At 40.2% G+C, this 13,033-nt stretch overlaps 1 protein-coding gene across 2 annotated transcripts in view; it reads right to left on the reverse strand.

The window, feature by feature from the left end:
- slc9a1a (solute carrier family 9 member A1a) overlaps positions 1-10,277 on the reverse strand; it is a 40,587-nt gene extending 30,310 nt beyond the window's left edge. The window contains exon 1 of one of the 2 annotated variants that reach the window (XM_039807247.1): positions 9,144-10,277. In XM_039807247.1, the coding sequence (XP_039663181.1) occupies positions 9,144-9,432 (289 nt within the window). In that variant the 5' untranslated portion in view covers positions 9,433-10,277. The remainder of the gene's footprint in view (positions 1-9,143) is intronic. The other variant, XM_039807249.1, reaches the window with a different exon arrangement.
- Positions 10,278-13,033: the final 2,756 nt, after the last annotated feature.

Raw genomic sequence — 13,033 nt, forward strand, 5'->3', positions numbered from 1 at the left:
AGGAGCTCTTAGTACCTTATTGTCCCACTAGAGCACTGCGCTCCCAGAATGCAGAGTTACTTGTGGTTCCTAGAGTCTCTAAAAGTAGAATGGGAGCCAGAGCCTTCATCTACCAGGCTCCTCTCCTACGGAACCAGCTCCCAATCTGGGTTCGGGGGGCAGACACCGTCACCACATTTAAGACTAAACTTAAAACTCTCTTTGATAAAGCTTATAGTTAGGGAGTGAGGAGTTGCAGCGTACGCCTAGCCCGGCGGGGCAGGGTGTATTGCTGCAGACACAGCACCCCTGCTTTTCTCTGCTTCTCTTTATAGTCATCAGATTTACCTATAATATATTCAATAATATAGAGAGTAGAGGGAGGCAGGCCAGTACAGACCGATCCGGTTGGGGAGAGTTCTAGCCCGACCAGGCATCTCTCTTTAACCTGCCTCGCTTAGTCATTCTATTATTATTTTATACTGCCGGGGAAGTTCCTTCCTTCTTATGACACAATGAGCTGCTCTCTCTTTTCTTTTTTTCATTTTATGTGCATCCTGTCCCAGAAAAACGTGTTACTAACCTAGCTCTGTGGAGTTAACTCCCCGGAGTCCTTATGTTTCTTCTTCACAGAGCTACGCTCTGCTATTCTCTGCAATGTCCGGCTGCGTCACCCATGCTCCGTTGTGCCCGGCTATGACATGAACTACTGACTACTTTTACCCTGTTAAACCCAAACAGAATTTTTTTGTGTGTGTGTAACAAAGACGTTATGAGCTTCACAGTTGTTCTTCACACCCCTAACAAATCAAAACAAATTTGACCATGGGTTTTATGAGCTTGATTAACACCCACACCACCACAACCGAGCCAATAACACTATACACCAACTATCAGCAATATGACCACACACTGCAGTACCACGGTTGTACCACCTGACCACCAGTCAACCTCCATTTCATTTGCCATGTGAGCATATTAAGTGTTCATACTTAGGCACTAAGGACACACTGTTACTTTCCTTAAGTCAACAATGATTGTGGATATGCAGCTGCTGCACGTAGCTCTGGATCTCCGAGGAAAGAAAGTGTTATCTTAAATGGTCTTAAGAGATCCAATTTCTCCACAGCGAGATGTCAGGGACTGAGAGCTGTTCTCTTTTCAATGCGCTTTATTAGAAAAAAAAGGCACCACCCTATTACTCCACAAAGGCTTGGTAGCCAGGTGGGTTAACAAAAGATATTATGTGACAACTGCTTGAAACACGGTAAACAGAAACCTCATGTGACTCCCCCTGAAGGTTTATGTGGCGAGCAAAATGATAAATTCCCCAGCTAGTTCTGAGACTATCCACAGCACAATGTCTCTTCAGAAGAAAGCATCAATATGCTTCCTGGAGGCTTCAAAACTACTCTAAAACTAAATGGGCACCATAAATTAGCACATTAATGTTCACAACATCTCAACCCCCTATAGACACGGTTACATAATTAAGAAGCTGTGTCTAAGTGTTTGAGACTTCAACACTGCAGAGATCTCTGTTTAGTGTGGGGGACACCAGATCACACTAGTGGGCCTGTTCATGTAATATATATATATATATATATATATATATATAAATAATAATATATATATATATATATATATATATATATATATATATATATATATATATAAATAAAATATTTCAATTCTCTGCTATTCATTACACACGTGTAATAGAGCAAGGTGATGACAAACTGATATTAGCTCTCTTGCTTTGGATCACATAACACATTGTTGTACTGTATGCATTCACGTCTGCCTTTCTGAGCAAACATATTGCCTATGTATAACCAGCCATTTGGTTGCACTGCTATACACAGGGGAAATGAACATCCTCTGTAAACAGCTGACTAAATGTGAAACTGAATAAGTCCCAGAAGACAGCAATGAACTAAAATACAGTATCCAAGAACTAACTTCCTCATGGTGTATGTTAATCCTAATAATTGAGTTTAATAGCCTACAGCATGAGCATGGAAAATTACTTGGAAATGAATGGTTTCTACATCTTCATTAAAATAAACAACTGGACTAGAAACACATGCTTATTTTCATCAATGCCAGTGGTAGACAGGATTAAACAAATCCATACACCCAAACACTTACACCTGGGAGTGGCCTAGTTATACAAACTATATCTGCTGTTAGCCACTGAGCAGCCGAAGAGAGAACTTCTGCAGGGATAGACGCTAATATTTGTAAGCACTGGCCGCACGGGCCGCCAAGCCCTTAAATTTGGTGGCAAGTACATTTTTGGTGGCCTAAATGTAAACGTATGTAAAAACAACACAGAAAAGGCAATTTAACTGTTTAAAACAGCCTCTCTTAACTGTGACACTTCAATAGATTAACAAAAAAAACTACTTATTTAAATTGAAAACTCAAGTTCTTTGTAAACATATGCTACTAGTCTCTTCACAATCCTTTTTCACCCCCCCACCCCCGCCATTGCCTTATAGACAGCCGCCCACCCTCCCTCCCAGCATTGTGTCTGAGTGAGTCATCTCTGCAATAAAAAGATTACAAACAAAACACTACAGTAGAAAACCGCAGTACATTAGCCTATATCACTGTGTGTCATATTCTAGTTACTCCTGCTTCCATTCACTCTTTAATTTCCATTGCCTTCTTTTTCATAGTCCACCTTTTTGTCTTTATAGTTCTTCTGTCAGGTAGAAGATAATTCAATATTATCACTTTTCATTTATTATATTTCAATATAAGATTAATCTTAAATCTATCACAGCATGACAGCAAACTCTTACTCTTACGTTTGTGAAAATGTGGTATTTTAGGGATGGAAAATACCTAAACTCTTCAAATGACCAAGGTCTGCAAAGGGAGCCATTTACAAAAAAACTTTAATAAAAAGATGGGCACTGTAGTCCTCGAGGAAAGAGAGAGGTTATGACTGGACGGACTAAACGTATTACTGCTGGAGCCTCAAGCAGTGACACACTCAACACTGGATCCAAGAATGCCACTCTAAATGACCCATTATCATTCATGAATGACCAGGAGCGACAAGTGAAGACTGCACATGCTGTACAAACAGGAAGAGAATGAGACAAAAAGCCATTTCAGCATCAATACTGACCTTTCTAAATGTAAAAACTCTCAACACATTTAGGACTGGACTAAAGGCTCAGCGGAGCATGCCTGAAATGTCCAACCTAGACTACGTGGTGACTGTTAACACATTCTTAAATCTCTCTAGGACTCCAATTAAGAGCTTCAGTGCTCATCAAAAGAAGAGCCATACCACAGAAAAAAAGATAAGTGAAAATGAGGGCAGTGAACTTTAAAGAACAACTCATGGCACACAACTGCAGTGCTGTCAAGACCTATAAAAGAGATATGCAGTAAATGTACTCAATAGAAGAAAAGAAAATGGTGTAAGAAGTTTTATGCCAGATTTGGTGCTTATGCAGCCAGGTAATTGAAAAGTCAGCAAAGGGTTACAGCTCTTTCCCTTCTGAATGTGTACCCAATATCAGCACAGCCTGGTACCTAAACACGATTCCCAAAGATAGGAACTATGCCCTGTTGCCAGGTGACTAATTGTACACTGCTGGCAACAAAACCTGCTGGACCAGGCAAGGACAAAAGAGAGAAACTATTTAAACAGTTGCCTTGCTAAAGAAAGTGACTGATGATAAGTTCTTTTGATTCTTTACTTGGAAATCAATATGTTAAACTGGCCGACCCGCTTTCCATGATGTAAACAGGAAGGTCAGAAACACATCCGTTTCAGAGCGGTGTAGGCTTTGTTCATGACAACAGTGCTGTGTGAAAAAATAAGCTTTAATGAGTTTGATTGTTTAATGCAGACCATTGTGTTCCTCAAGTTGCTTGTGCAAGACCAGTGTTAGTTTAAATAATTAATAATGGCCTGCTGATGGTATATTTCAGTATGATCTCTGATGCCATATGTGCACATGGGTGACTCCTCACATGGTTGTTCTAAGGATAGAAATGTTTGATCTTTAATAATTCACAAGCACATCATCCACTTTAAATACTGAATGAAGTATAACTTAGTGACAGCATTAAATGTCTGTTACAAGCAATACTGTACACTTCAGTCCCTTTTGTGATCATGCCGATGTTTAAAATGGAAAGAAGGCAACCAGATAGAATGATTTGGCTGTATACGGAAACAAAAGGACAAGTTAACATTAGTACAAACACTGTAGATAATACCAGTAGATACACCTTTGAGGTAACGTCACTGACAAGAAATTAATTTAATTTGTGGAGAAGACAACAATATTTTAGATCTTAGAATTGCAACCACTAATCGCTAAAATGTCTTTCACCTATGACACCTTAAATAATTACTTCTTGCAACCTGTGACGCATGCTCAGAATTGAGAACTATCAAACTAATCAATATTATTGCTTAAGGCTATTTACTTAAATTGTTAGGTTTCCGGGAAGTTGAGGACCCAAAGGCAGAGAGCAGGCAGGAGAACGTTTGAGATGGAAGATTTATTTGACCAGTAAAACAAAGTACAACACAAAGGCAGTCCAGAATGCAGCAGGCAAAAAGGCAAATCCAAAAAGAAGTCCAAGTCACAAATGGGAACACTGGAACACTAAGATAAACACACAGGAAAAATAAACTGGCAACAAGACTCACACAATCCAAACCGAAACACAGTACAATGATCTGACACTGGACAGGGGGAAGACAAAGACTAAATACACAGGGTAACGAAGAAACACAAGACAGGTGGCACAAGGCTGGAAAACAGGTGAAACAAATTAGGACAATCACAAGGGAGGGAAAACACAGGAAGTAAATCAGACAAGACAAGACAGAAAACAAGACCGTCAAAATAAAACAGGAAACTGAGCAAAATACAAAACAGAAAACAGACCACCAAAATAAGACAAAACCCCAAAACCATAACAAATATCTTGGATAGTGACACTATATGGAGATATCATATTAAATATGAGGCAAAGACATCTAGGGTATTTCTAAGATTAGGGGCATGTAAATGTTTTTTTTTTGTCTTTTTTTATGAAAACTTAACTGCATTAAGCCATAACCTAAATAACACATTAAAGATAGGATGTGTAAAGCCTGCGACACATTTACTCAAGCTTTGCAATGAGGGTGGTTTCTAATGATATACCTGACTTCTTTCCCACACAGACATTATGGATAAGGATAATATTATGACCCATATCTCCAAAAGGTTTTGCCAAATCCTGTAACTTTGGACTCTACAACAACAAACAGAAACATTAAACAATTAAAACGTTAAACTCAATAAATGATTATACAGGTGGTCTATGGGTCAACCCAGTGATACAGATAATGTCTCCTAAAAAGGTTATCATCAATTGTTTACTGTAGATTAAGCAATCCATTAAGGAATGGGGCAGGTCCCTTCGTGAACCATTTACTCAGCAAACAAACGATCTAAACAACTGCAGGCAGCATTCCCGAAACAGTGCCAATTCATAGACATATTGGATCTTAGGAAATTAAATCACTGTAAAGTTTACAAATTCAACAACACACTGTGGAACTAGATTTAAGATTGCAGTCTTGTCTGCTAAATACAAGGTTAAAAAAATAACTTATAGCTTTGAAGGTCCTCAGGTCTAAGAGTCATAAATACCCAATGGAATGGGCAAACTAACTCTTAAGAAACAAAGAACAAAACCTGACTTTTATCATTATTTCTGGGTCAAACCAGGTTACAGCAATGTTTGACTGTGATGGATGATCTATGGCCTGCTGAAGTTACAATAATGGGATGCCATGAATATGTTCCATTTCTTACTATAAAACAATGACAAAGGCCATTTTTTTCAGTAAAGAGAAAAATCTGCACTTAAATGCCCACTCTGGAGTGATTTACGTGCAAACTTCTGGACCTGCGTGTTCACACGCTGTCCCAGTTACCACTTCCTGCTGTCTAAATAAACAACAAAAACACGAAATAACCGGACTGTTGAAAAAAATATCTGCATTTCCTCTTACAGTGGAATGCTTGAATAGCTTTCACTTCTAGACAGATGTAGTGCAATTGCTGATCCTGTCATTTCAAACATTACAACTCAGTTAATAATAAATAAAGCTTGAGTTCAATTATTTATTTTCACTGCAAAAACATTCTTGACAACCGTGGTAATAAAACTGCAGCACTGCTGAGATCATGGTTATTAAATTACTGAAAGTTAGCATCGTCTGGCTATTATTGAATTGTTTCATGAATGTCAATCATTATCTGCAATACACTCCCCATAATGTAAGGTTCTAGCCACCAAAAATGTTTTCATATTTCTCATTCATGTTGAAAAGATCCATATCACTTTCAACGAGTGCCAAGTAACACACACACACACACACACACACACACACACACACACACACACACACACACACACACACACACACACACACACACACACACACACACACACACACACACACACACACACACACACACACACACACACACACACACACACACACACACACACACACACACACACACACACACACACACACACACACACACACACACACACACACCAAATCGATAGACCAGTTGTGATGTATAAATAGAAGGTGAGACTAACTTTCGCTGGAAGGAGGGGAACACTGGAACCAAGCAGGTTCACAGCCCTTCTTAATTACAGAAGGAGGTGTCCCACTGCCCACTCATGTATTACTAGTGAATATTATCAGATCTGATCAAACCGAAGCGTCAATGTGAAAGTCGGAGCCTGAATGTATGATGAGGCTATAAACTAGTATAGGCATCGCAACCTACTAAAATATTAACAACTCATTATATTTTATAACTGCAGCTGAAGTCTTGTATTGAGTAGGGTTGGGCATCGAGAACCGATTCCTACTTGGAATCGTTTCAAAAATTACGATTCCATCGGAATAGTTTCTTTATTGCATTCGTTTGGAGGATTTGGTTTCAAATCTGATCATGTTCCAAATTTAACATGCCCAAGTTTGGGTTTCTGTAGCGCCCAGGCGCTTGTTGTGTTGCAGCCATGGAGCACAGTAAGCGGTGCTCTAGTCTGGCTTTATTTTACGTTGAAAAAGCCCCGTCAAACTGCAACCCACCTTTGAATCAAAATAAAACTTTCCTCTTATTTGTGAAATAAGCATTTGACCCGTTTCAACTCCACCACTCAAAGAATCGGAATCGAGAATCGATGAGAACCGGAATTGAAATCGGAATTGGAATCATAATCGTTAAAATCCAAACGATGCCCAACCCTAGCACTGAGTTTCCTGTAAATATTAGATTCACAAAATAAAAGTGAAACAAGGTCATTTAAATAATCGCTTCTTAGCATTCATGTATACTGATTATAACTAAACAGATCCTCTCAAACATATTCTTACTCTAAACACAACTACGTTTTCAGAGCCGATTATAGCTTTTAAGTCATAGGTTGATAAAGAAGAGTTATTTATGCACGACACTGGTCTGTGGCCTAATTACAGGAGCCATAACAGAGGATGTTTCATAAAAATAAGGACTTGCCACTTACTTTAACACTGTTAGAGCATATTCTCAGTGAAATTATATCCCCTGGGTTTTCATTTATATAAATACTTTTTGCACTGGGTGTAAACAATTCAAGAAAAGCAAAAAAAAAAGTAAGGAACTAAGGCACCATGCCCACTGACAGGGTTGCTTAAGAGGTAAATGGATCGTGGGTGTGCTTTTAGGCTTGTAAGATATAAAAGGTCCATGAACGTGAATCAGACGCTGTGCCAAGGCGGAGCAGTGTAGCAGCCACATTGAATTACTCACAGCTCATTCAGCCATCCTGGGATAATCGGAGGCTTAAGGTCACCAATGTCTGCTGCTGTCAGTGCACACACTCATCCTGTCTCATTTCTTTTCTGCCTCCCTCTCTCTCTCTCTCTCATTCCATGCCCTTGAGCTGCATCTTAACAGAGAGCCACCCAAGCCAGGTGGTCCCTCACTGCCTGTCCTCTCTGCAGAGACACTGGGCTTCTTGCCAAGACAGTGAGGCTTCTCGCCCAGACAGTGAGGCAGTCAGTATCCTCCCTGGCTACAGGGTTCTGCTCAGTCAAGCCCCTGATGTTGCAGGCAACTACTATAACAAGCTGCTGGCTCTTGGAAAATGATAGCAGGGGACAATGCAGTGTTTTGTGAAAAGCACAACCCCGAGGAGGCATTGCTAATAGAGGGAGAAACAGGACAGTATATAGAAGGAAATAAAAGAGAGCACCATGAGTGGAGAAAGTAAGAGGAATAAAGGGTGAGGGCACAGAAGACACGATGCAACAGTGGAAAGTGAGGCGCTGGACAGAAGTACTTCAGTGTGTGTCACAGCTGGGATTGGGAACAATCACAAAGTAGCTCAACTCAGATGTTCGCGTTGAGACATCATTCATGACAATGTCACAAGGCTTTGGCTCACAACAGCATAATAGCAGGAGTTTCCCCTGTGTTGAAAACTTGCCAAATAGTTGCCGTACAACATCCTACTCAGTCATCTCTGTATCAAGGAGTAAGGACAGAAGTAGCAAAATAACCTCTCCACATGAGGCTGACAGATCTGATGAGTAATCTGCATGACCAGCAATATAGATTTTCCCTCTGAGTCGCCATCTCAATTGAGCTATTCTGGCCCAATTTGTTAAGTCAGCACACTGGTATGCAGAATACAGGTGACAGGCTGGACTGGTGGTTAGAGATTATCCAGCAAAAGTAAACTGATGGGTTTGATGTTTTTGTCAATTATTGTGAGCCCATCAATAGCTATATGTGCATGTGTTGCAACCTGAACCAAAGATGTACATGTCAGTTGATTAAGCTATGCTATCTCTGCTGGAGTTACCTTAACCCATTCCTCTCTTCAACATGTAATTTTGATTCAAAGAGCAGTCTGGTAAAACAGACTATTCATTTATTCGTTTCAATATGCTGCTAACTTCACCTGAACAACTGCTACACATGTGACAAGTAACCTGCAATGAATAGCTACACCTGTAGCCAACTCTATAACCTAACCCTTAGCTGGCATTTCCTGGAAAGGCTGAACTCAAATGCCGGCTACAGGCTACATAACATGCGTGAAGTTCACATGATACTCACCTAATTTCATTACCGAGGCCAGCAGCACCCATAGTGAGATTTCAAAGGGAGTCTGTATGTGACGGTAGTCGAGGTCGAGCACAGGGAACGCCTTTTTAGTGTGGTTTTTTTCGCCCTCCGCTTTGTGGTTGTCCACATTTTTCTGGTGGCCGGTATCCGGAGAGCTGGCAGCTCCGAGAGGAATTACGGAGCCCTCCAGTAGCACCAAAACCATCAGCAGGAGCAGTCCCCGCTCTGGTAAACTCTTACCGATACCAGTCGGGCTGTGTGAACCGGTCCTCGAAGGCATGTTGTTAAACCAAAAAAAAAAAAGGCAATGTAATTTGAAAAGAAATGAGTTGGTAAAAGTCCGCTTGAAAACCAAGCAAGTTCAAGGAAGTTCGTTACTCTTCAACCGTCGAACATTGTAAAAAGGACTTTAACAGTCGGGTCAACCAGCTTAAACCGAACCAAACATTAATTCTGCCGGTTAAGGTTAGCTAGCTTGACTTCAGAGTTGTTGCTTGTAGCCAGGTAAACAGCCGCACCGCCGCAGGCCGTTTGAAGAAAGCAGGAAATGCCAAGATGCTGGACAGAGTTTCTTTTCACAACAGCTGAGACAAGTACGCTGTAAAGAGCAAACCTAGCCAATTCGGGGTTTTCTCTTTTTACAGCGGTGTTTAACAAGTTTCTGTGTCAGTGGCTGTCAATGGTCCTCCTTGGTGAAAGATGTAATTGTTGATGCTGGAGGCAAGCGAGACACATCGGCATCCCCTTCCACTCCTCTTATTCAATCCGACTGACCAAGGAACACATCCGTGGGGCGGCGGTGCTGAGATACTGACCTTGAAGAGAAGCCACACTGCATTTTTTTTTTCCGCGCACTATGTAGCCTACTTCAACTTCTTGATATTAATGTCCGTCTATGCGTCATTTCCATCGTCTTCGCAGAAGGACAAGACCTTGGTTTGGGGGGCTCAGCCCAGAGGGAGGATAGGAGGGGGGGAAGACTTGAGGCGTGCTGCTCTCTGCACCGGCTTCTTAGGCTTGTCCCGGGCTGTCAAACCAAGTGGCGACTGCTCCTGTCTGCGATGGTGTATCGCTTCATACAACCTTCAAAACGCACACCCTTTCGCGGAGGTTTTGGGGAAGGGGAGGAGGAGGAGTAGCGTAGCAGCGGAGGGGAGGGGGGATGTCCGACTATAGTGACACCTATAGGAATGGAGGTTTAGGTGTCTCGTGCTGTAATAGGCTATATCAATGGTCTCATGGGTAAAAAGAATAGCATCTCCATAACTATGGAGGAAATATTTATTCATAATTCAAATTGAAAGTCCAAAGAGAAATTGAAAGTCCAAAGAGAAAACAAAGCGAGATCAAATTAAAAATATTATTATTATTTTTTTAATTTTCCCTTTGGCTTTTGAATTTCAATTTAACATTGGCTTTTAATTTTCATTTAATATTTGGCTTTTGAATTTCAATTTAATATTGGCTTTTAATTTTCATTTAATATTTGGCTTTTTAATTTCAATTTAATATTGGCTTTTAATATTCATTTAATATTTGGCTTTTAATTTTCATTTAATATTTGGCTTTTGAATTTCAATTTAACATTGGCTTTTAATTTTCATTTAATATTTGGCTTTTGAATTTCAATTTAACATTGGATTTTCATTTGGATTTTCATTTGGATTTATTTGGATGGCCAACTGCACATTTTCTCCGATGTTGTCAAAAGCTTCTGTCTGACGGGACAGCCAGCTGGTGGCGGCCGGGATCGCCTCCCTGCTGGCCGGCAAGTGATGCTTACAGACACCGCTGTCAGCTGGAAGTCTGAAAAAGTACAAGGGCTGTACAAAAGGCCGTCAATCAGGAGTGATTGTTGTCAGTAGGCTACATGTTGGAGAATAGCGCGGACACACACCTCACACCGCGCACCACCCGGAGAAAAAAGTGAGAGAAATAAAAAGGAGAGGTTGCAGTTCGGACGATGACTATCCGGTTGAGATTGTGTGTGTGTGCGTCCTTGAGATCTGACCAAAAGGCAATGTTAAATGGAAATTCAAAAGCTAAATATTAAATCCAAATGAAAATCCAATGTTAAATTGAAATTCAAAAGCCAAATATTAAATGAAAATTAAAAGCCAAATATTAAATGAAAATTAAAAGCCAATGTTAAATTGAAATTCAAAAGCCAAATATTAAATGAAAATTAAAAGCCAATGTTAAATGGAAAATTAAAAAAAATATATATTTTTAATTTGATCTCGCTTTGTTTTCTCTTTGGACTTTCAATTTCTCTTTGGACTTTCAATTTGAATTATGAATAAATATTTCCACAATACATAACTACTGAGACCCTGAGACACCGAGACTCTGTTCATGAATGGGACATGCTTTGTCTGTGTAATCTGAGTGCTAATAAAAGTAGTAATCTGATGCTGTTCTAATCTCATAGAAGTGTTGCTATCTAGTTTATAGGCTACAGGGAGGTCAAAGGTCAGGGTCAATTACAGCCCAGAAAGCATATAGTATTTCTTTCTCAAGAAAACACAACCAGAATTCTGTAGATGCTCGCTGTCATCAAAGCTTTTACATCTTAAATCACTACACCACCCTGCTTGTTTCTATTGGTGTGACTGCTCTGTCGAAAACGTTTAGGCCTACTTGGTGATTGACTGTATGCAGCCAGTTATGTCATTATAATTGACCATTATCCAGCACATGGGCGATTTTAGACCCTTTTTAAGGGGGCTTAAGCCCCCCTAAATTTCATCTCAGCCCCCCTAAAAACGATAATAATAAACCCCCTTTTTTAAAATCAATTTTAGTGCTTGAAGTTAGTTTGTGAACTTGTCTGTTAGTGACAAAGGACAAGAGGACAAACAGTTACAGGTTCAAAGGGCTTGATTTACTATCCTGTGTCGCTGTTGCCAATGCTATGCCCCTGTAACCCAGTCAAGGAAAGGGTTAACAGAAACATGGTGTTGGCCAGTCAGAGGTGGTTGTGACAGACTCCCGCCTTTGGCTGAGTCTCTATCTAATCAGTCAGAGGGAGAGCTGGAGCGCTGTTGTGAAGTTTAACGTTGGTTGTCCCGAGAGAAGACCTAAGCAACAAAAATTGCTGAATGTTAGAACATTGTGTCAAATTGGTGATTGTTACTGTGACTTATAAAGTGTCAGGTTTACTGTAGTTCCATCATAGTATTAATAGTGTCAAAAAAACGTTAGCTGACGTTGTTGTTCAGTAGCTAGCTCAGAGATTATTGGCTCATTAAATTACTGGCGAACGGTATCCGTGTCACATTCTCTTCTGTGGCTGAGTCTGTGACTAAAGGTCTGATCCTAGAATCGCCCCTGATCCAGCCCTCAGCTAGCCAGATCAGATGAATTTAACCATGGAAGTGAGCCTTTGTCTGAGAAATTCCTTTGAGAAATTATGCCTGAGGACACCAAATCGCTCCATGATCTAAGTACTAATTAGGCATGATGTGACCTAGCATAAGCAGTGATATTCACAATGGCTGGCCAGGAAGTTGGGGTGCATACATTTACAGAAATTGCTTTAACTGGAATGGAAAACTGGCCATAAATATCCTATAAGGACATTGTGTTTGCCTGAGAGGTCAGGGGTCGTTTTCAGCTACCAACCAGGCCCCGAGAGTAGGTTCAATATATGCTCAAAGACAATTAAGTAGAGCACACTTTATGATATATTGAACCAATATGCTTATGTTCAAAGACATTCATACTTATCAGTTATTTGGTTTTTTATTACAACTTCAAACTTATTACTCAGCATAGGCTTAATTTCCAAGCACACCTCCCAGATTTAGTCACACATAAATCCTCATATAACAAAATAATTGACTTAAACTTGAGGGCTATTTCACAAAACCAAGATAAGG

The sequence above is a fragment of the Perca fluviatilis genome, chromosome 7, assembly GCF_010015445.1.
Source record: "Perca fluviatilis chromosome 7, GENO_Pfluv_1.0, whole genome shotgun sequence".
Taxonomy (NCBI): Eukaryota; Metazoa; Chordata; class Actinopteri; order Perciformes; family Percidae; genus Perca; species Perca fluviatilis.